The sequence below is a fragment of the Myxine glutinosa genome, chromosome 1 (assembly GCF_964187855.1).
Source record: "Myxine glutinosa chromosome 1, kmMyxGlut1.1, whole genome shotgun sequence".
NCBI classification, from domain to species: domain Eukaryota; kingdom Metazoa; phylum Chordata; class Myxini; order Myxiniformes; family Myxinidae; genus Myxine; species Myxine glutinosa.
Window position 1 is genome coordinate 62,871,927 of NC_136261.1, and position 21,809 is coordinate 62,893,735.

Consider the following 21,809-nt stretch of genomic DNA (forward strand, 5'->3'; position numbering starts at 1 on the left):
ACGCCAACCCGATATTTCTTTGATTTTGAATCGAAGGCTCCTCACCCCCAAATTACTGCTCTAAAACGCCCTGACAATTCTGTCATCACTCACCCTGAAGGAATCAAGAGGGAAGCTAGACTCTTTTTCTCCAACCTTTATAAAACAAAAGAAGTTGACCTAAATGGTGTCTCTCACTTATTTGACGGTGTTTCCACCTTAACCCCAGAGCAAAGGCAGAGCCTGGAGAAACCACTCACACTTGAGGAACTCTCCATCGCATTAAAGAGCCTTGGCAAAGGGAAATCACCTGGCATCGACGGTCTACCGTCAGAATTTTTCGAATCTTTCTGGGACCTAATTGGCCCTGAACTGCTATCAGTCTTCCAGGAAAGCCTCGAAAAGAAGGAACTCCCGCTGAGCTGCAGAAGAGCAGTACTTACCTTGCTTCCAAAGAAAGGCGACCCTTTACTCATCTCCCAGTGGAGGCCAATATCACTACTATGTACTGATTACAAGATCTTTTCCAAAGCTATTGCCTTACGTTTTTCACCCTTCCTAAAGAACATTGTAGACATGGACCAAACTTATTGTGTTCCTGGTCGTAATATCCATGACAGTATTTCTGTTATTCGTGATTTGATTGATGTTTGTGATATTCATCATGAAAGTGTTGGCCTTGTTTTCCTAGATCAGGAGAAGGCTTTTGATTACGTCTCGCATGAATACTTGTCCGAAGTCTTAAATCGATTTGGTTTTGGACCCTTTATTTTATCATGTATACATATGTGTTATTCAAACGTATCTGCCCTGCTAAACATAAATAATGAGCTTGTGCCCCCCTTTTGTATTAAAAGAGGTGTTAGGCAGGGCTGCCCACTGTCAGGTGCTTTGTACACCCTTTCCCTTGAACCCCTCTTAAACACGCTTCGAAAGTCTTTGACTGGTTTCACTGTGAGAGGTTTAAACCACACTATAAAGACTATTGCCTACGCTGATGATATATGTGTGTGTATCAAAAACTCTGATGATATTGCTAAGATGATGCATGCTTTAGCACTTTTTAACAGAGCCTCATCAGCAAAAATCAATTGGAAAAAGACTGAGGCACTGTGGCTCGAATCCCTTTCCCACCCCCCATTCTCCCCACCCCCCCTTCACCCCCGCTTCTCCCCACAAATATTGCTTGGAGAAGAGATGGGATCAAGTTTTTGGGAGTTTTTCTAGGTCCTGGAGATTTCATCAGGCATAACTGGGAAGGTTTGCCTGAACGCATTGAACTGCTTTTAATAAAATGGAAAGGCCTACTCCGCCAATTGTCTTACCGCGGCAGAGTATTGGTCATAAACAACCTGGTTACCTCCATTCTGTGGCACAAGGTCTTGGCTCTGCAACCACCTGCTGGGTTAATCGACGGAATACAGAAGAGCGTCACTCATTTCTTCTGGTCTGGAATGCATTGGCTACGACCGGAAAGATTAAATTTGCCGATACCTGAGGGTGGTCAAGGACTTGTCAATGTAAAATGCCGAATCATGGCTTTTCGTCTACGTACGATATGGTCCATTTTGCATGAGCCTGTTGTGCTTTGGAGGCAACTTGCATGCTGCATTTTGGGTCGGTTTGAGAATTTCGGTCATGCTAAGGAGCTTTTTCTAATGGACTTGACAATGTTTGATCTCTCTTCACTCCCCTCTTTCTACCGAAGTTTGTTAAATGCATGGCAAGCTCTCAAAAGCCATCGGGATCGTACTACGTACGAGAGATCCATGTTCTTCAACGAGCCACTGTTTTGCAACTCACTTTTTGAAGGTTTTGGAAGCAGCAGGGCCTTCATTCAAAAGTTTGTGGCTGCATCAATAACCAAAGTGTGCCACCTTAGAGACGATGCAAATGACAAGTGGCTAAGTGTTGCTGCTATTGCCTTGGCGACTGGCGTCAGATCATCTCGCCAACTAGACAGATGTCTAAGGGTGGTGCTTCATGCCTACGGTACCTCCCAACCTTGGTTGGTTCGTCCTGTACCTCCCTCTGAGCCGAGCCTCTCTCCTTTCCCCAACCTTCTTTTGTCGGCCTCTGAAAACTTGGAGCCAATAAATTTTGGCCGTTCCTTTTCCTCTTCCAGTGGTAACCGCAAAACCTTATATTTCCAATGTTTAAAAGCTCTTTTCCCCTCCTTGTCTTCCCCAGCACCTTGTAAGTGGTCTGCAGTCCTGCCACACACTCCTCCTTTCTCCCCAAACTGGGGATGGTATTATAAAAATCCTGTGCCAAAACGTGCTGGTGATCTCCAATGGAGAATCGCACATTGGATAATACCCACAAACTCTCTCATTCACCGCTTTTCACAAGCGACAAGTGATCAGTGTCCCTTTTGTGGACAGAGAGAAACCTTGGCCCATGCGTATATTCAATGCAGTCGTTTAACTCCTCTCTTTGTTTTCTTGAAAGTGCTATTTGCACGTCTTTCCATTGATTTCAATTTTCCAATGTTTATTTTAGGGCCAAGTGGCCCCTTAAACATCCAAGCAACAATTCTTGCAAACTTCTTTATCTCCCAAGCAAAATTGGCAATTTACAAAACCAGAAAATCAAAGATAAACAATGACTTGTACAGTACAGATACTGTAGCAATGCTCAGAGCTTTTTGCGAGAGCCGGATAAAACTTGATTTTTACTGTTATTCGCTTTCCAGCCAACTTGAACTTTTTGAAAGAATGTGGTGTGTAAAGGATTTTTGTGAAATATCTGAGGGTCATTTGGTGCTTTCTCTCTAGTCCTTATTAAATATCCTTCTGTGTTTTTTTTGGTAGCTTAACAGTTTGTTGGTTTTGACTTCCCGAATGGTAAAATTGCATGTAACTGTTTTGTTTATTTTGTTTTGACTGTAAAAAATCTTCATTTTATACTTTTGTAATAAAAGGACATAAAAGTCAAGTCTCTCTCTCTCTCTCTCTCTCTCTTTCTCTCTCTCTCTCTCTCTCTCTCTCTCTCTCTCTCTCTCTCTCCGCTCTCCGCTCTCCGCTCTCCGCTCTCCGCTCTCCGCTCTCCGCTCTCTCTCTCCTCTCTCTCTTCTGAAGGCACTGTATATAACATGATAACTCAAGACATTTTGGACGGATTCAGACAGAACCTGGTGGATGAGATGGGTGAGTGACAAGAACAATCTGGTTAGGTTTTGGTTAAGGTGTACTGAAAAAGTGCTCAACAAAATGGTAACATGCTTCTCTGTGACTTTACCCAATAGCAGGAGAACATGTTTGTAGAACAGAGGCACGGGAAGAAAGAAACCGCAGATTTAAATCACCGCACCCACGCGCTAGCATTGCCGAAGTGGACGATGCTGCTGGAGCAACTAAAGGTAACTGGTGATTTATTCAGTGTCTCATTATCATTAGCTTTGCAACTTATTCAGTGTCTCATGAATAATCACAAAAATCTTGCAAACCATCCACTCCCCCTCCCTTGACCCTGTCCCCCTGCCTGCGTAGTTAACCACATGGGTGCAGTGGCAGGCAAAATTATTCATCCCCCTCCAAAGTTTTCACATTTTGATTCCACCTGAGCTTATTTCATGATGCTTTCAAATCAAAGTAATAAATAGTCTTCACAAACTACTCCAAATGATAAACTTTAAAAAAATTCACATAAAATGTGAACAAATTGGATTAACAGGCAAAATCTGATGATTCTCAGTTGCATAAGTATTTAAACCAAGCCTGGTGTTGGCTTAGCGTTTAGGGTGCCGGGTTGGGATCCTAGAATCCTGGGTTCAAATCCCAGTCGATCGCTGAATTAACGCCCGAGAGGTTGACACAGCCTGTCATCCTTCTGAGGTCGGCAAATTGAGTACCAGTTCACTGGTAATTCCCTGTGTCGCAAGACGCGACTAACAGGGTTGGCAGCAGGAAGGGCATCTGGCCATAAACTTTCTGTTTCTACCCCACAAAATCTTCATTTGTCCGATTGGCTAAATCCCGCCATTTTCTTAAAGCCATTAGTGTAGTGCCTTTGGTCTTGGGAATTTATGATGACTCGATCTACCAGTTAATTTGACCACTTCTTAGCCATTTCAATGAGCCCTTCCTTATCGATCCATGCTCTGTCAAGCTCTTTTTTTTTTAAATCTTCCTGCTCTTTTGTCATTCTCCCATTTTTCAAAGGATATCTGCTGATATTTATTTTTGTAGTTTTCCTTTTCACCCCTCAGCTCAAATTGGGCTAAGGGGTATTGTCGTCACGGGCGTCGTCCAGGCGTCCGTCAACTTTTGGTTTCCGTCAATTTCAAGGAGAACGGCTTGTCCGATTAAATCCATTTTTGCACTGTGTGTTGGGGTTGAGTAGAGGAAGGTTCCTTTCGAAAATGGGCGCGCTGCGATTTTCAATCTGGCCACCACGGCAGCCATCCAGGCGCCCGTCAACTTTTGGTTTCCGTCAATTTCGAGCAGAACGGCTTATCCGATTAAATCCATTTTTGCAGTGTGTGTTGGGGTTGCGTAGAGGAAGGTTCCTTTCGAAAATGGGCGCGATGCGATTTCCAATATGGCCGCCACGGTAGCCATCTTGAAATTGGTTTCTGTCAATTTCGAGCAGAACGGCTTGTCCGATTAAATCCATGTTTGCAGTTTGTGCTGGGGTTGAGTAGAGGAAGGTGCCTTTCGAAAATGGGCGCGCTGCGATTTTTTATATGGCCGCCACGGCAGCCATCTTGAAATTGGTTTCCATCAATTTCGAGCAGAACGGGTTGTCCGATTAAATCCATTTTTTCAGTGTGTGTTGGGGTTGAGTAGAGGAAGGTTCATGGGCGCGAAATGGGTTCATGGGTTCATGGGCGAAAATTTATTTACTGCAAAATCCTACTCGGTATACAACTTCGCTTCAAATAACAAATTAGAATCAATGCTTCCTTTCACTATGCATGGGCTGAGGGGTTACGCCTGCTTTGCGGTGCTATATATTCTTCTTTGCAATCATCAGGGCTGTATTTGTTTCTGTTTCGTTTTCCTATGTAGCATCCTGCACTTCCACCTGTTTTTGTAAGTTTGTAGCTAAATGGATTAAGGATACCTTTTCTGATTGGTCGTTTTCTTGTACGTGCACAAATCTCATTCGATAGTGTGAGCTTTTCACATACTTTGCATGTCCTACACATGCTGTTCTGTGCACTTGGCTAAGCTCCATCAGACATCCTCCCCCTCGTCTCGGCAAGTAAAACCTTGGAATGCATTAGTTTTTGTGGAATAGCTTATGAATAGTCAGAAGTTTCCTTGTTTTGGTGTCTAGGTTGTTGATCTCTGATAGTGGCCTGTTTATAATTGCACAGCTACACTGGAATACCGGTACTGAATGTTGGTTTACAGCTTTCATTTTTATCTTTGGAGAGAGGGATGACTTCAGAATTAGTCTTATTCTGCATAGGTACTCTTTGATGATTATTCTACGCATTTTTTGTGTTGTACCTGGGGACCTTCTTCTCTTCTGAGGAATTTGTAGGATGCTTCGTTTTCTAGTTCCTGTATTGTTGTACATTGATCGATTGAAATATTGTTATTTTTGTTTTATTTGTCAAGACCAAATTCCATTTGAATGTCCTACGAGTAGGGCTTTACTAGTTTCATTGTATCTGCCAATTTGTCATCATTCGGCGTGAAGAGTTTTAGATGATCCATGTACAATAAAAGTGTCAACCTTCTTGGTTCTTTGGTCATTTTGCTGTTGCGCATTTGATTGCATCCGTGTCCTAGTTCATTGATGAGGTTACTCAGTAGGTCCAGAGCCAGACAAAACAGGAGGGGGGAAGGCTGTCACCTTGTAAGATACCACATCATGTCTTCACTACTGGGATTTCAATCTTTCCTTCCAAGTGAGGTAGTGTCAGTGTTGTATTCCAGAGCATCATTGCTTTCTCTGTCAGTGTGACTATTTGGGGGTTAACTTTGTGTACTTGCATGCATTTTATAATCCATGAATGTGGGACACAATCAAAGGTTTCTTTTGTAATTTATCCAGGCTATGGATAAGTTGGTTTGTCGAAGTTTGCAATTTTCGAGCATGTTCTTGTTTAATAACAAATGGGCCATCATTCCATGGAATTCTATCTTACATCATTTCTGTTCTGCCTCTAAGGCTCCTTGTTGAGTGATGTGTTCGTGCATTGCTTTAGCCAGAAGTTTGGAATCCCATCCAGTTTTGGAATCCCAACCAGCTTCAATACAGCTCTTCACCACCATCTCAGATCGTCCTCAATTCTAAACCATGATCTTTTCTATCCTTGAAAGATGTATCTAGGTGTTTTGACGAAACAGAGCCTTTATGACCTCATGCTGTGACAAAGCTTTGAACAGAGCCTCGAACAGAGGACATTATTAATACCCAATCATAGAGAAGGCCTCAACGGACTTCCACAACCCCACCTATGTCCCTCCTTCCAATTTTCCAGTTTCCCCTCAGAGTTTCCATCTGTATCCATTTTGTCCACCACAGGCATGCGTGTTTTGCATTTTTTTTTGTGTGTTACATCCTGTTCCGTTGACTGTACGAGCTCTTCTATGAGCCTCGACTATGTAGCCAAAAAAAAATACAATTTTTGTCTTGTCTGACCACAAAGCTCTTCTCCACATGCCTGCAGCTTTATTAAGATGCTTTTTTGCAAACTCCATATGAGCTTTTCGATGCGTCTTTTTTCAGTAAAGGCCTCTTTTTTTTTTGCTTTTTTCTTTTTTGTATACTGAATCGAGGCTCGTGAAAGAGCTGACATTTATTTCACAAACAAATCAACCAGACAAACAAAATACATAAAAAGAGGGAGCGGAAGACAAGATGTGGAGAGAAGGGGAAGCACACAAACATAACATTTGAGAGCAGGGAGATGTGTGGGAGGGAGAGGGCTTGGGGGGAGGAGGCGTGGGAAGGGGGGGGGGGGTGGGGGAGTTGGAGAAGTATAAAACACAAGGACACCAAGGACTTCCAGGACAGAAGTTGGTATTTCAAAAAAGTGGATTTGGGGTGAAATTAGCGGGGGTAGAAAAGATCAAGGTTTTGGATGGGGGAAGATAAGAGATGGTGGTGAACAGCTGTTTTAAAGACCTGGGGGTGGAGTGGGATTGAGGAGAGTGAGGGAGTTTGTTCCAGAGGCGGGAGAAAAGAGGAATGAAGGAGTGAAGGTGAGCAGAGAGTCTTGATTTTGGCAGTTTAACAATAAGAGGGTTGCAGGCAGATCTTGTGCGACCTGTAGGAATATTTGGGGGACAGAGCCCAAAGAGTGCTGGGGGGGGCAAGGCCGGAGAGGAGTCGGTAGAAGACGGAAAGACCACCCACCTGCCTGCGGTGAGTGTGTGAAAGGCCCTTGGAGTTAGCTTCATCGTGGGAGATTCCAATGATTCTGAACGCTTTGTGGTTTCAACAGCATGAAGACGAGCTAGGTGTGAGGCAGGCAGGAGCTTCTTTCTTGCCACCTGTCCATAGAGGATAGATTTGTGAAGATTTGTCAAGGGAACGGGATATTGGTGATTGATGAACACTCACACCCATCTCAGACATAGAGCCTTGCAGGTCTTTGAAGCCATTGTTGGATTTACAGTGACATCCCGAACCAGTTTCCTGCTTGCCCGGCTGCTGAGTTTGGATGGTCGACCTGATCTGGGTCGAGTCTGGGTGATATGATACGTCTTCCAATTGTTATTGATGGATTTCACCATAATCAAAGGGATCATGAGTGACTTTGAAATCTTCTTATAACCCTCTCATGAACAGTTCTTCTCCACTACTTTATGTCTGACTTATTTGGAAAGCTCCTTGGTCTTAATATTTGCCTTCTCAATTAATTGATTAATCAAAAAACAAAAAATACCATTTTGCCAAAGCACTTGTTCACTATTGTGCCGAAATTTCAGCTTCCTAGCTCAAAGGATGGCTGAGATATCGCCCGGACAAACAAACAAACAAGAAAACAAGTACAGATACATTCAAAGTACACCGCCCCCATGCCAAATAATTAAATATCCTCCAGCGTGGCGTTGCCGGGGCGCCTCCGGCACCCGGCAATACCGCCGTGCAGCTCATAGAGACTGTATTTGCAAGGAGAGGTGCACAATATTTGATTGATTAATTGCATAATTAAAATCAATAAAAGATTGTCATAAAATATTTTCTTAATCAATTGGCTAATAACATAATTAAACCATTGGTGCTTCATCCGAAGATGTAACTTTTAGAAATTTAATTAAATAAGTCTAATAATAATAAAAAATAATGAATTTATTAATCAATAAATTAATGAGTCGATTAATTGATTGATCAATAAATCAAAAATACCCTTTACATACAAATCACGTGGTCATTGTCATGTCCAAATATTAGCTTCCTAACTCAAAAGGTGCCTGAGATATTGGCCAGATGAGAAAGAAAATAAATATATGATTAATAATGAAAATAAATAAATAATAATCATTAAAAAAAAAAAATTATATCAATTGACTAATATAACACATAAACCCAAAAATTTGTTAGTCATTAATCGAATAATTAAATAATTAATCGATTACTTGATTAACCAATAAATCAAAAATACAGTCATGTGAAAAAGTAAGTACACCCCATTTAAAGTTTTGACTTTTTCAACAGATTTCAACATACAGCTATTTGATCTTCATTTCAACAATATTGATTGATAAAGGTGATATAATATAACAAATATCATGAAACATTTACATTTTGTAGTCTATTGTATAATTTAAATAAACATAAATGCAAATTTCGCATGTGGAAAAAGTAAGTACACCCCTACATTTATCACTACTTCAAATACCTAAAATTAGAATCAGGTGCACCAGCTTAGGTGCAAATGATAAGAACATCGTTAAAGAGGATCATGGAGGAACCTGTCTTATTTAAACCTCAGACATTTAGTTTGTTTTGCTCTTTGTTGTTGAAGTGTGTGGCGTCACCATGCCGAGATCAAAAGAGCTCTCTGAGGCCTTCAGAAAGAAGGTTATAGATGCCTACGAGTCTGGGAAGGGATTTAAAAAGATATCCAAACAATTTGAAATCAATCATTCGACTGTCCGGAAGATCATCGACAAGTGGAGAAGATTCCAAACAACTGCCAACTTGTTCATGCCAGACCGCCCCAGCAAGTTCAGCCCGAGGGCAAACCGCAAGATGCTGAAAGAAGTCTCTAAGAACCCCAGAATATCATCACGGGACCTACATATAGCTCTTGCCACTGTTGATGTCAAAGTGCACGAGTCTACCATTAGAAAAAGGCTGCACAAATTTGATCTACATGGGAGGTGTGTCAGGAGGAAACCTTTGCTGTCCAGAAAGAACATCAGGGCAAGACTAAAGTTTGCCAATGACCACCAAGGCAAAGACCAGCACTTCTGGAACAATGTGCTCTGGACAGATGAGTCAAAGGTAGAGCTATTTGGCCACAGTACCAGAAGACATGTTTGGCAAAAACCAAAGACAGCATTTGACCACAAGAACCTGATACCAACTGTAAAGCATGGTGGTGGAAATATTATGGTTTGGGGCAGCTTTGCTGCATCGGGGCCTGGGCAGCTCACCATCATAGAATCCACTATGAATTCTTCATTGTACCAGAGGGTGCTTGAGGATAATGTGAGGCCATCTGTCGGAAAGTTGAAGCTCAACCAAAGGTGAACCTTGCAACATGACAATGACCCGAAACATACCAGTAAATCCACCAAGGAATGGTTGAAAAGGAAGAAATGGAGGGTTCTGGAATGGAAAAGTCATAGCCCGGATCTAAATCACATCGAGATGTTGTGGGGGGATTTGAAACGAGCTGTGCATGCAAGAAACCCCTCAAACATCGCACAGCTGAAAGAATTCTGCATGGAGGAGTGGGCAAGAATTTCTCCCAGTCGATGTCAGAGACTGATAGACAGTTATAAGAAATGCCTACTTGAGGTTGTTTCTGCCAAAGGGGGCAATATTAGATATTAGCAATATTAGCTCTATTAGAGCCAAGGGTGTACTTACTTTTTCCACATGCAAAATTTGCATTTATGTTTATTTAAATTACATAATGGGCTACAAAATGTAAATGTTTCATGATGTTTGTTATATTATATCACCTTTATCTATCAGCATTGTTGAAATAAAGATCAAATAGCATTATGTTGAAATATTTTGAAAAACTCAAAACTTTACACGGGGTGTACTTACTTTTTCACGTGACTGTAGCCTTTACAGCCAAATCACTTGGTCATTGGCATGTCCAAATATCAGCTTCCTAACTCAAAAGGTGCCTGAGATAATGGCGAGAAGAGAAAGGAAATGTATAAGTTCTTAATTAATCGATAATAATTAAATAACTAATCAATTAATTGATTAATCAAAATACCAAAAAATCTGTTTTTGCCAAAGCACTTGCTCACTATTGTGCCAAAATTTCAGCTTCCTCGCTCAAAGGATGGCTGAGATATCGCCTGGACAAACAAACAAGAAAACAACCAGAGTGAAAACTGAGTACTCCCTTTCAGCATGTGTCATTGCTGAGCCCCCTTTGGTGCCCGGCAATGATGTTATGCAGCGCTTGGAGATGGCATAGGAAAGGAGCGGTGTACAATTAATCGATAATAATTAAGTAACTAATTGATTAATCAAAAAACAAAAAATATCCTTTTTGACAAAGTACTTGCTCACTATTGTGCCCATATTTTAGCTTCCTAGCTCAAATGATGGCTGAGATATCGCCCAGACAAACAAACAAACAAACAAGAAAACAAACAAACACGTACATATACATTCAAAGTACACCTACCCCCATGCGAAATAATTAAATATCCTCCAGTGCGGCATTGCCGGAGCGCCTCTGGCGCCCGGCAATACCGCTGTGCAGCTCATAGAGACTGTATTTGGAGGGAGAGGTGCACAATAATTGATTGGTTAATTGCATAAATAAAATCAATAAAAGACTGTCAAAAAATATTTTCTTAATCAATTGGCTAATAGCATAACTAAACCCATAGTGCTTCATCCAAAGATGTAACTTTCAGAAATTAAATTAAATGAGCCATTAATAAAAAATTAAATTAATTTATTAATCAATAAATAATTATTCGATTTATTGATCAATCAATAAATCAAAAATACCCTTTACAGCCAAATCACTTGGTTATTGTCATGTCCAAATATAAGCTTCTTAGCTCAGAAGGTGCCTGAGATATTGCCCAGATGAGAAAGAGAATGAATAACTGATTAATAATATAAATAAATAATAATTATAAAAAAATTAAATAATTATTCAATTGGCTAATATAACACATAAACCACCACAATTTCATTCGAATCTGCAACTTCAAAAAAAAAAGTCATTAATTGAATAATTAAATAATTAATCAATCAATTGATTAATCAATAAATCAAAAATAGCCTTTACAGCCAATCACTTTACAGCCAAATCACAAATCACTACTTACTCACTATTGTGCCCAAATTTCAGCTTCCTAGCTCAAATGATGGCTGAGATATTGCCTGGACAAACAAACAAAAAAACAAACAAGAAAACAAAAAAACAAACAAGAAAACGAACAACTGGAGTAAAAACTGAGTACTCCCTTCAGCGTGTGTCATTTCCGAGCCCCCTTCGGTACTTGGCAATGACGTTATGCAGCGCCTGGAGATGGCATAGGAACGGTGCGGTGTACAACAAGAAAACAAGCAAGAAAGAAAACAAGAAAACATCCAGAGTGAAAACTCAGTACTCCCTTTCAGCACGCGTCATTGCCGAGCCCCCTTCAGTGCCCGGCAATGACGTTATGCAGCACCTGGAGATGGAATAGGAAAGGAGCGGTGCACAACAAACAAACAACCAGAGTGAAACTGAGTACTCCCTTTCAGCACGCGTCATCATTAGGCCCTCTTCCATGCCCGGCGATAATGTCATGCAGTGTCTGGGGAAGGGATAGGAAAGGAGCGGTGTACAATAACATGATCTATAAATTGGCTCACGACAGGGATGAATATAGCAAGGCCATGAAGGGGGCCGGGGGGAGGTGGGCGGTGATTAGGGATGGTGGCACGAGACATGTGACAAAGAGGGGCGCACAATATTGAAGGTGTGGGAAGGATATTTCAAACGGCTGTTGAACCGGGAAGGAAGAAACGGCAAACTGGAGGAGGTGGAGTAGTAAAGTGGTCAAGGCAGGGCAATAGCTTGATACCATTGGACCTCATCTCTTATAAAGGCAAGAGAAGGTGGAGAAGAAGAAGATTTCTTCACCCTTTCACCTCGAGACTTTCAACTTTTACACCCCTTCAGTCATTTTGACCTCTTAGACCTTAACACCATTTGGACCTCTAACACCTTTCAGACAGATTGAACCGCTTGGACCCTTGACCATTTTGAGCTTTAGACCACTTGAACCTTTTATAGTAACAATAAATAACACCACCAATGTTCTGAAGACTGGTGTTGGCTTAGCGGTCAAGGTAGCTGACTTGAGACCTTACGGTCCTGAGTTCAAGCCCCTGTCGTGCCGTTTAAATAACACCAGGTGAGTTGACCCAGCCTGTCATCCTTCCAAGGTTGGCAAAAATGACTACCAGCTTTCTGGTAATAGGTGGCACTGCACCAGTTGCACAGCCGTACCCCCAGAGATTGATGCAGCCAAGTAGCCACAGGCTGCATACAAAACGACTACCAATGTTACAAATACATTTGTACAAAGGAAATGTTTGCCTTATGATTGGTGTAAATCATGACAACACAGCAACTCACTTGCAGTCATTTTCCTCAGTTAAAGCAAGCCTGTGCCTCTCTGTCAATGCCTGGTGAGGCGAGCATAGCGACCCGATCTACGCTACTACATCATATAAAGATATTATGCACCTACCCTATTGTTAACTTTGGATGATTTTCATTTACAGGGAAACAGCCAGAAAAAGTTGGGGATAATGTTTGGGGAAAAACAAGCATTTGTCTTTTTCACCTCCGGAAGAACTGCAAAAATAATGGTGAGAACCTTTCCCAAATGCAATGCCAAGTACTCAACCCATAGTGGGAGAAAACTCCATTTTCTTCCACGTCAATTTAATTTTGTACTGACAAGTTCTCCTCTACAGCACCTCATGTAAGCAGGTAGGTGCTATAGAGGAGACAAAGACATTACCTGTGTTGTAATTGTCATAGTGTATGCACTGGAAATTAAACAACACAGCAATAATAGCCTTGCCCATGAGATATTCAATACTAGCCTTATTTCAGAACCAGAACAGGACTAGATCTGGTATTCTGAGATATTCCTCGCGAGTGGAAGCAAGATATCAGAAGCAAGTGGGTGACCTAATAATCTTATCTCCCATCTTGAAGGTTGTTTGGTAGTTTTTTTTTCTCTGAATGTATCAACAGCAGTGGATGAAACCTTTCAGCATATTCTTTCACTGTTGACAGAAAGATGTCCTCGAATGCACTGTGATCTACCTTACTGCTGGCAGTGGCAGCCCTGGGGCTCGCAATGGGAAGATATTCCGCACATGGAGGATGTTGAGAAGCAATTCTGCGACCCTGAATTTAACAGGTCAGCCGTTTACATTGTGTACGTACAAATCCCTATTGTATTGCTGAATTAGGATTTTAAAATATACTGAAACGCAAAAGAAACATACCACCTTTGAAACCTTTAAATATCAACAATAACACTGCGTGTAGTAAATGTGTGAACTTATTTGTGGACAATAGTGTCCTCACTGTCAGACAAAACGGTCACGGATGGTCACTTGAACCTTCAATGGTCACTTCCTAGCACAGCTGTTGAACAGCCGTTTTGACTGTCAGTGATTAGCCAAGGGGTGCGGGATGATTTTAATGAGCTGCACGTGATGTCTTGATATTGGCTTTAAAAAGGCCAGTGCAAAATGGGCATTTCAATCAACATGCCACGATTGTCAAGGGATCAACGGCAGCGTGCCCTGGGCATGCTGCAAGGCGGACTGAGCTACCGTGAGGTGGCACGACGCCTTGGCTGTTCACACCAGACGATATCGGCCCTGGTGGACAGAGACACCCTCCACAACTCTGCAGATGACAGACCTCGATCAGGGAGGCCAAGAGTCACCACTGCAAGGCAGGACAGGCAGATGGTCCTGAGATATTCGGATCACCTGCGGGATCGATTCCGTCCAGCATCCCGCACTGCGGCAGAAACTCCGGGGCGTGCAAACCCACGGATCTCCAATGATACTGCACGAAGACGACTGCATGACTATGGTCTGACTGCCAGAAGACCATACAGAGGCCCCGTGATGACGGCTGCCCATCGCCGCAACCGACAGAGATGGTGCCAGCAGCATCAGCGGTGGACCTTGGCGCAGTGGAACGAGGTCGCTTTCAGCGATGAGTCAAGGTTCTGTGTGGACAGTCCTGATGGGCATGAGTGTGTCTGGAGAAGAACTGGCGAGCGATATGCCGATTGTTGCGTGCGTCAAGCCAACAGGTGGGGTGGCCCAAGTGTGATGGTGTGGGCCGCCATATCAGGCCGGTACAGGACACCACTGGTGGTTGTGGATGGGAATCTTAACGCCCAGCGGTATGTGGATAACATCCTGCGACCTCATCTGCTGCCATTCCTGCTAGACTACCCAGAACTGAGAACCTTTCAGCATGACAACGCTTGTCCCCATGCTGCTCGCTTTACCACTGCATTTCTCCAAGGCGAGAACATCAACACCATGCAGTGGCCTGCGCTCTCCCCTGACCTGAATCCCATAGAGCACCTTTGGGGTGAGCTTGGGAGACGCGTAGTTGGCAGGGCCAGGACACGGGCAGAGCTGCTTCAGACATTGAGGACTGAGTGGGACAGAATCCAGCAGCAATCCATCCAAAGACTGGTAGACAGTATACGCCGACGACGCACTGCCTGTATCCAAAACAATGGTGGCCACACACGCTATTGAAAGGGGACTGACATTGCACCCTGTGCTGTTCTGTACTGTAGAACAAACTGATGAGATGGTGTATCTCTTGGTCAAAAACTTGACATGTCATCAATAAAATGCCAATGTTTCAATTAGCAATTGTTGGTTTGTTTTATTTTGAACTGTTACAATTTTATTACATTTCAAACAAGTGGTAAGTTTCTTTTGCGTTTCAGTATATATTATTTCCCCAATTATTTTCCCTGTTCAACCCATTCCCTGGAATGCGGGAGTGTGTGTGTGTGTGTGTGTGTGTGTGTGTGTGTGTGTGTGTGTGTGTGTGTGTGTGTGTGTGTGTGTGTGTTTTTTTTTTTTCGATTATTATTTATTTATTTTAGTTATTAATCACATTTGTTTTCTTTCTCATCTGGCCAATATCCAAGGCACCTTTACATCTCGGAAGCTGATATTCGGACACGACAGTGACCAAGTGATTTGGCTATAAAGGATATTTTTGATTTATTGATTAATTATTTATTGATTAATTGATTAATCAATTATTTATTTATTTATTTCGAATAATTATCTTACTATAATTCACCAAATGTCCGTCTGTCTGTTCGAAGGTACCGTAAAAACTGCTGAACCGATCGCAAAGATATATTGGGTGGGTAATCCTGGGACCCCTGGGAGTAAAATAGGCTATTTAGTTTTCCCAATTTCAGCTTTGGTCTCCAGCATTCTCAGGTTTGGACTCCCGCATAACATTCGCATTTGCATAACGTTCATTGTGACGATGTTCTCATTATGACGATGTTGTGACGATGTATGTGTTCACGGTAGTGTTTGACGTGACGGTGTGAACGTAATTTCGTAATGTTTTTCGTTTCGTAATCCTTTAATGAACGTTTAATATTTAATGAATGTTTAATGCCCTTCGATGTCTGGGGCCGCATGTGCCCTACACTGGACTGGCCAGCGTGTACCTTGCCCTTCGCCGTCATGCTCGGGTAAACCGCTGAGCCCCATCACGGTCCGAGGAATACAGATCTGGTGGACAAGGACGTGACACAGCTGCACACCAGTCTCGGAGGCAGTCCAAGGAATAAAGATCTGGTGAACAAGATCGCAACACAGCTGCACACCAGAGCGCTAGGAAAGTCCAGCTTAAAGTGGCTCTAACGCAAAAGAGGAGGATTGGAGCAGTGTTTGATGTCCAGCACTTTGAAGAAGCTGCCTATCCAGCAAAGCAGCAAGGTCACAAGCTGCCAAGTCTGTATGATACAGGACGTAAGTGCCCCTTCTGCAAGGCCCACTGCTGGAATGACGAACGACCTGGATTCTGCTGTGAGAAGGGCAAAATTGCAATCAATCTGCTCGAGACCTACCCTGAAGATTTCAAAGTTCTGTTCGACCGAAAGGAGTTTATTGAGAAGATACGCCAGTTCAACAATGCCTTGGCCATGGCATCGATCGGAATCAAGGAGCACTTCATGCCAGGATTCAGCCCCATGGTGAAGCGTCAAGGTAAAGTTTACCATCACATTGGACCACTCCAGCCAGAAAGTGATCAATCGCATCCAACGTTCGCTCAAATATGGTTCCATGACAGTGACGAACTGGAAAACCGACTGCGATTTAATGAACAGCTCAACGGTAATATTGACATTCTGAAGACTCTCCAAGACTGGCTGCGTCAGAACAATCCCAACATCCAGTCTCTGAAATCTGCCCTTGAGTTGATGGAAGCAGACAACAACATCACCATGGTTCTGGATGCAAGAAAGCGGCCTTCAGGTGAGCATGCTCGATGTTACAACCTCCCGCAGGCAAGCGAGGTATCCATCATCATACCCGGCGAGCATGTGGACCATTTGACATCATCCTCTATAAGCGTGAAGGTGGACTTCAAACCATCACTGAGCTGCACCGGAGCTACGCTCCTCTTCACTATGTGCTGATGTTCCCGCAAGGTGAAGAAGGATTCAAGATCGACATTCCTCATGCAAAAGGCCGAGGCACTATATCCCCAAGTGAGTTCGCAAGGTCCCGCCTTCAGATCAGAGATCAAAATTTCAATCAGGTCATGAGGTGTCGACGACTTACTCAGCAGTACGCATGCGATCAGTATGCCAAGGCTGAAGCGTCAAGACTTCGGTGGGCAAGAAACAACCAGAAGATGATCCGTGCAGACAAGTACCAAGGCCTGATGGATGCTATAGATCACCACGAAGAGATGCAGGCTGGAACAAAGATTATCCTACCACCATCCATCTATGGCTCTCCTCGATGGTACGCTGAAGCCTTTCAAGATGCTATGGCCATTGTCTGATCCCTTGGGAAACCTGATCTGTTTGTGATATTTTCCTGCAACCCACAGTGGCCAGAGATCAGAAATTCACTTTTCCCAGAAGAGCAGCCCTGCGACCGGCCTGACGTAACTTCACGCGTCTTCAGTATCAAGCTTAAATCTCTCATGGCGGATCTGAAGAGCGGAATGCTTGGAGAAGTGGTGGGCTACTTAATAATAATAATAATAATAATAATAATAATAATTATAATAAAGGAGTCTTATATTGCCCCATCAAGCAGAGTAAATGACCCTCATGGCGCTTTACATTATCATGTGAACGCACACACACCGCACACACATACACAAACATACACACACACAGACACACCTTCACTCTTGCCCTATTCCTCTCCCTCCCCATTCAAAACCCACAGATGTGTGCTCCCCCTCCTCCTCCCCTCCCTCCCCCGCACATGTACACAGACATACTCTCGATCTCTGTCCCACCTCAATCCAAAGGGAAAACAGGACTTAGACTTTGAAAGACTTGTGAAACAGATAGGTTTTGAGGGAGGTTTTAAAGGCAGGAAGAGAGTCAACATGTCGAACAGAGGAAGGCAAGTCATTCCAGAGCAGAGGTGCAGCAAAGGAAAAGGATTTTCTCGCCAAACGACTTGGTGCTGGTGTGCGGCGGCTCTAAGGTCATAGAGTCGTCGCTTGAACGAAGCCGTCGCCGAGGTTCATAGAGAGTGAGCAAATCAGAGAGATAGTGAGGTCCCGTTCCACACAATGATTTATAACATAGTGTGCAAATTTTGTGTTGCACACGGGCAGAGACAGGCAGCCAGTGTAAAGATTCAAGGAGCGGAGTAACATGGTCAGACTTCTTCGCCTTACAGACAAGACGAGCGGCAGAGTTTTGAACCTTTTGTAGCTTATCCAAGAGAAACTGAGGGCAGCCAGCATACAAAGAATTACAATAGTTTAGCCTTGAGAGGACAAGGGCACAGACCAGAGTTAGAGCAGCTTGAGGAGTAAGAAAGTGGCGAATGGATGCGATCTTTCGCAGCTGAAAGTATGCTGATTTGCAAGTTTGAAGTACTTGCTTGGAAAATGTCATGTTACAGTCGAAAACCACACCACGGTTCTTGGCCGACGAAACAAAGTTTACATCGGTTTCACCAACATGAATAGTGGTCGGAAGTGAACATTGTAGATGTTTGTACATTGTAGAGGTTGTACATTGTAGAGGTTGTACATTGAACATTGTACATTGTAGAGGACATCTGTGCGATCTTACAATCATAGACTCGGTTTTAGCATCGTTCAGCTGAAGTTTGTTTTGGGTCATCCACGCCTTCACGTCGGCAATACAGCCTTCTAACACTTCAACAGTGGGCACGATTTGTTGAATCGTGCTTCCTTTGTACAGCTGATTGTCGTCCGCAAAGGCGTGGTGATCAACTGAATGTCTGGCAACAAGATCAAATAGAGGCTGAGTGTACAAAAGAAAGAGGACAGGTCCCAGGACTGAGCCCTGGGGAACGCCAAAGCAAAGCGGAGAAGGGGCTGATTTCTGGCCATTGACAACAACTGTTTGCACTCTATCAGTAAGATAGGACATCAGCCAAGAAAGGGGAGTACCAGTTATACCAAATGTGATTTCAAGACGACGAATTAAGACACTATGGTCAATCGTGTCAAAGGCGGCAGACAAGTCCAAAAGAGCAAGAACGGAAACCTTACCACAGTCAAGAGAGGTCAGAAGATCATTGGTTATTCTTAGGAGAGCGGTCTCGGTGCTATGGCCTGGTCTCTATGCTGACTGGCGAGAATTGAAATTTTTTTTTGAAACTAGATGGTCATTCATCTACCATAGCACAATTCTTTCTGTGATCTTTGACAGGAAAGACAGGTTGGAGATAGGACGGTAATTTTTCATGTCATTAAGGTCAAGGGTGGGCTTTTTAAGAAGTGGTTTAACAAGAGCTTGCTTAAAGAGAAGCGGAAATGAACCCGTAGTCAGAGAATCATTGATAACTGCAGTAATAAATGGGAGGAGGGTGTCCAAAAACTCAATAAACAAATCGGTGGGAAGGGGGTCGAGATCACATGTTTTTGTGTTTGCCTTGAGGATTGTACATTTGACAATTTCCTCAGTAACAGGAGTAAACGAACTAAGAGGTCGTCCGTGAAAGCAGTGTTCAGCATCATTGAAGGAAAGGAGTGACTGCTTGTCAAGATTGTTTCTTATTGACTGAATTTTATTGTGAAAGAAATGCAGGAAGCGTTGGGGTAGTTCGTTTTGAGGAAATACAGTGGGAAGAACGGATTTATATTTGGTGGCAAACAGGCGGTTGGTAATGCTGAACAGTTGCTTGCAGGAGGAGCTCCTAGTAATCCGATCAGAAATATATGACGTTTTTGCTTTCAGAATGATTTTTATGACGAGTCTTTTAGCTATGTTATACAACTGTTTATGGACTGTGAGGCCAGTCTTCAGCCACTGTCTCTCGGCACATCGTCGTTCCTTTTTGGCAGCCTTGACTTCGTCGCTGACTGCGCTGAACCATGGAGTACTCCTGCGTCTGGGAACGGCGCACCGTGTCGCTGGAGCATGACAGTCCAACGCTGTGCGGAGGCAACAGTCGAGGTCTTCTGCAGTGACATAGGAACGGCCAGAGAGACGGGTGTGAAGGTCCTCTTTAAAGGCGGAATGGTCGATGGCACGAATGTTGCGGGCAGTGATGAAGGTGGGCTGAAGACGAGGAACAGCAATACTCAGGTGGCTGGTGACACAGAAGTGGTCCGAGGTGATAGCACAGGTCACTGACGTGGACTGCACCAACTGATCATCGCATCTGTGTACTAACCAATCCAGGATGTGTCCTTTAACGTGTGTAGGTTTGGAGACAGACTGAGACAGACTAAAAGTAGAAAGGAGGTCAATGATCTTTGAAGTGAGAGGATGTTGCGGTTGGTCGTAGTGGACGTTGAAATCTCCAAGAATCAAGACGAAACCAGGAAGAGTATTGCAGTGGTCGAGCAGATTAGGAAGCTGGGTCACGGACATAGAGTCAGTAAGCTTGTTTTTCCGGTTAGGTGGAGGTCGGTAGAGGCAGAAGAAATGAAGAGTGTTTTCTGACAGAGTGAAGGTGACATGGGCTAGCTCGTAGGATGAATGGTCGAACGAAAAAGTCATGGTGAAGGAGACAAAGGGAGAGAAGTTGTCTCTGTAAATAACAGCCACGCCCCCACCCCTAGAGGAGCGAGGAAATTACTGCAGGGTGTATCCAAGTGGGGTGAGATCAGCACATCTCGCTTCGTCGCCACTGGGTCGGAGCCAAGTTTCGGTCAGAAAAAACACGTCGATATCGTTATCTTGAATAAAAGAGGTAATTTTGGTTCGCTTGTCAGGACTACTTACAGACTGAGCATTGAATAAGGCGAGATACAGGTCAGAACGGTGTTGTTTTGGTGCTGTGTATGTTCTACAGGGATAGATGAGGTTATTGAAGTTGACAGGGGACACTTTTTCGCAGGAATTATTAAAATGTGGGCTGGGCCGTCGCTGGTCGCGAAGAGAAATCACAATCGGTATTTTTCTCTGCTTTCTCCTCCTGCCTCGCTTTGTGCGTTTTCTCGGGAGACCAATGCCGATTTCAAGTTCTCTGAGGCCTGACACGAGTCCAGGAGTCAATCGAGTGGTGTTGTTTAAAGACAAAAGTTTTTGCCGAGTGTAGCGAATAGGCCTCGGGATGGAGGAATTAGAGCGGATAGTCGAGCTCGGCACATGCAGCGGTGCGTGCAGAGGTGGGGCAAGCGATGGGGCGAGCGGTGGGGCAAGTGGTGGGACGGGCGATGGGGCGGGCGATGGGCCGGGCGATGGGACGAGCGATGGGATGAGCGGTGGGACGAGCAATGGGACGAGCAATGGGACGAGCGATGGGGTGAGCGGTGGGACGAGCGTTGGGATGAGCGATGGGGCGAGCGATGGGGCGAGCGATGGGATGAGCGATGGAACGAGCGATGGGATGAGCGATGGGGCGAGCGATGGGGTGAGACGGGGAAAAGAACTGTCTTGTTGAGAGGCGCACACCGGGGCTGCGTGAGGCTCAACGAAAAAACATGGCGGGTACTTACAGTTCGAAATTTTCAACTTGGTGGCGAGTAAAAACCAAAGTAATGCAAATCTCACGGGCAGACATGCCGCAATAAGCCAGGAAACGAAACAGGGATCAATCACAATCATTCACACAAAGCACAACACGACAGCACACGCTAAATCCAACAGAATCAATCAAATACCCAGGACGACCGACTCAGCTCAGCCTGCTAGGTGAATGACCCGGAAGTTAATCCGAATTCACAGAAGTTAATCCCGGAAGTTAAAAAGCGAATGACCCGGTCAGACACTACGGCATGATGGAGGATCAGAAACGTGGACTCCCACATTGCCACATCCTGCTGATACTTGCTGATGAAGACAAGCCACGTGAGCCCAAGGACATTGATCGCATCGTGTCAGCCGAGATTCCTGATCCTCATATCAACCCAAAACTGCATGATATAATCACACGCAACAACATCCATTGGCCGTGCGGTGCTCTAAACCAATGTTCACCATGCATGTCTCCACAACGGGAATGCGAGA

The 21,809-nt window shown here is 43.9% G+C and overlaps 1 protein-coding gene across 1 annotated transcript in view; it reads left to right on the forward strand.

The window, feature by feature from the left end:
- LOC144890731 (protein mono-ADP-ribosyltransferase PARP12-like) overlaps positions 1-21,809 on the forward strand; it is a 128,969-nt gene that overhangs the window by 44,926 nt on the left and 62,234 nt on the right. Inside the window, exons 5-7 of the mRNA XM_078772413.1 lie at positions 3,227-3,340; positions 12,877-12,963; positions 13,400-13,526. Of these exons, the coding sequence (XP_078628539.1) occupies positions 3,227-3,340; positions 12,877-12,963; positions 13,400-13,526 (328 nt within the window). The remainder of the gene's footprint in view (positions 1-3,226; positions 3,341-12,876; positions 12,964-13,399; positions 13,527-21,809) is intronic.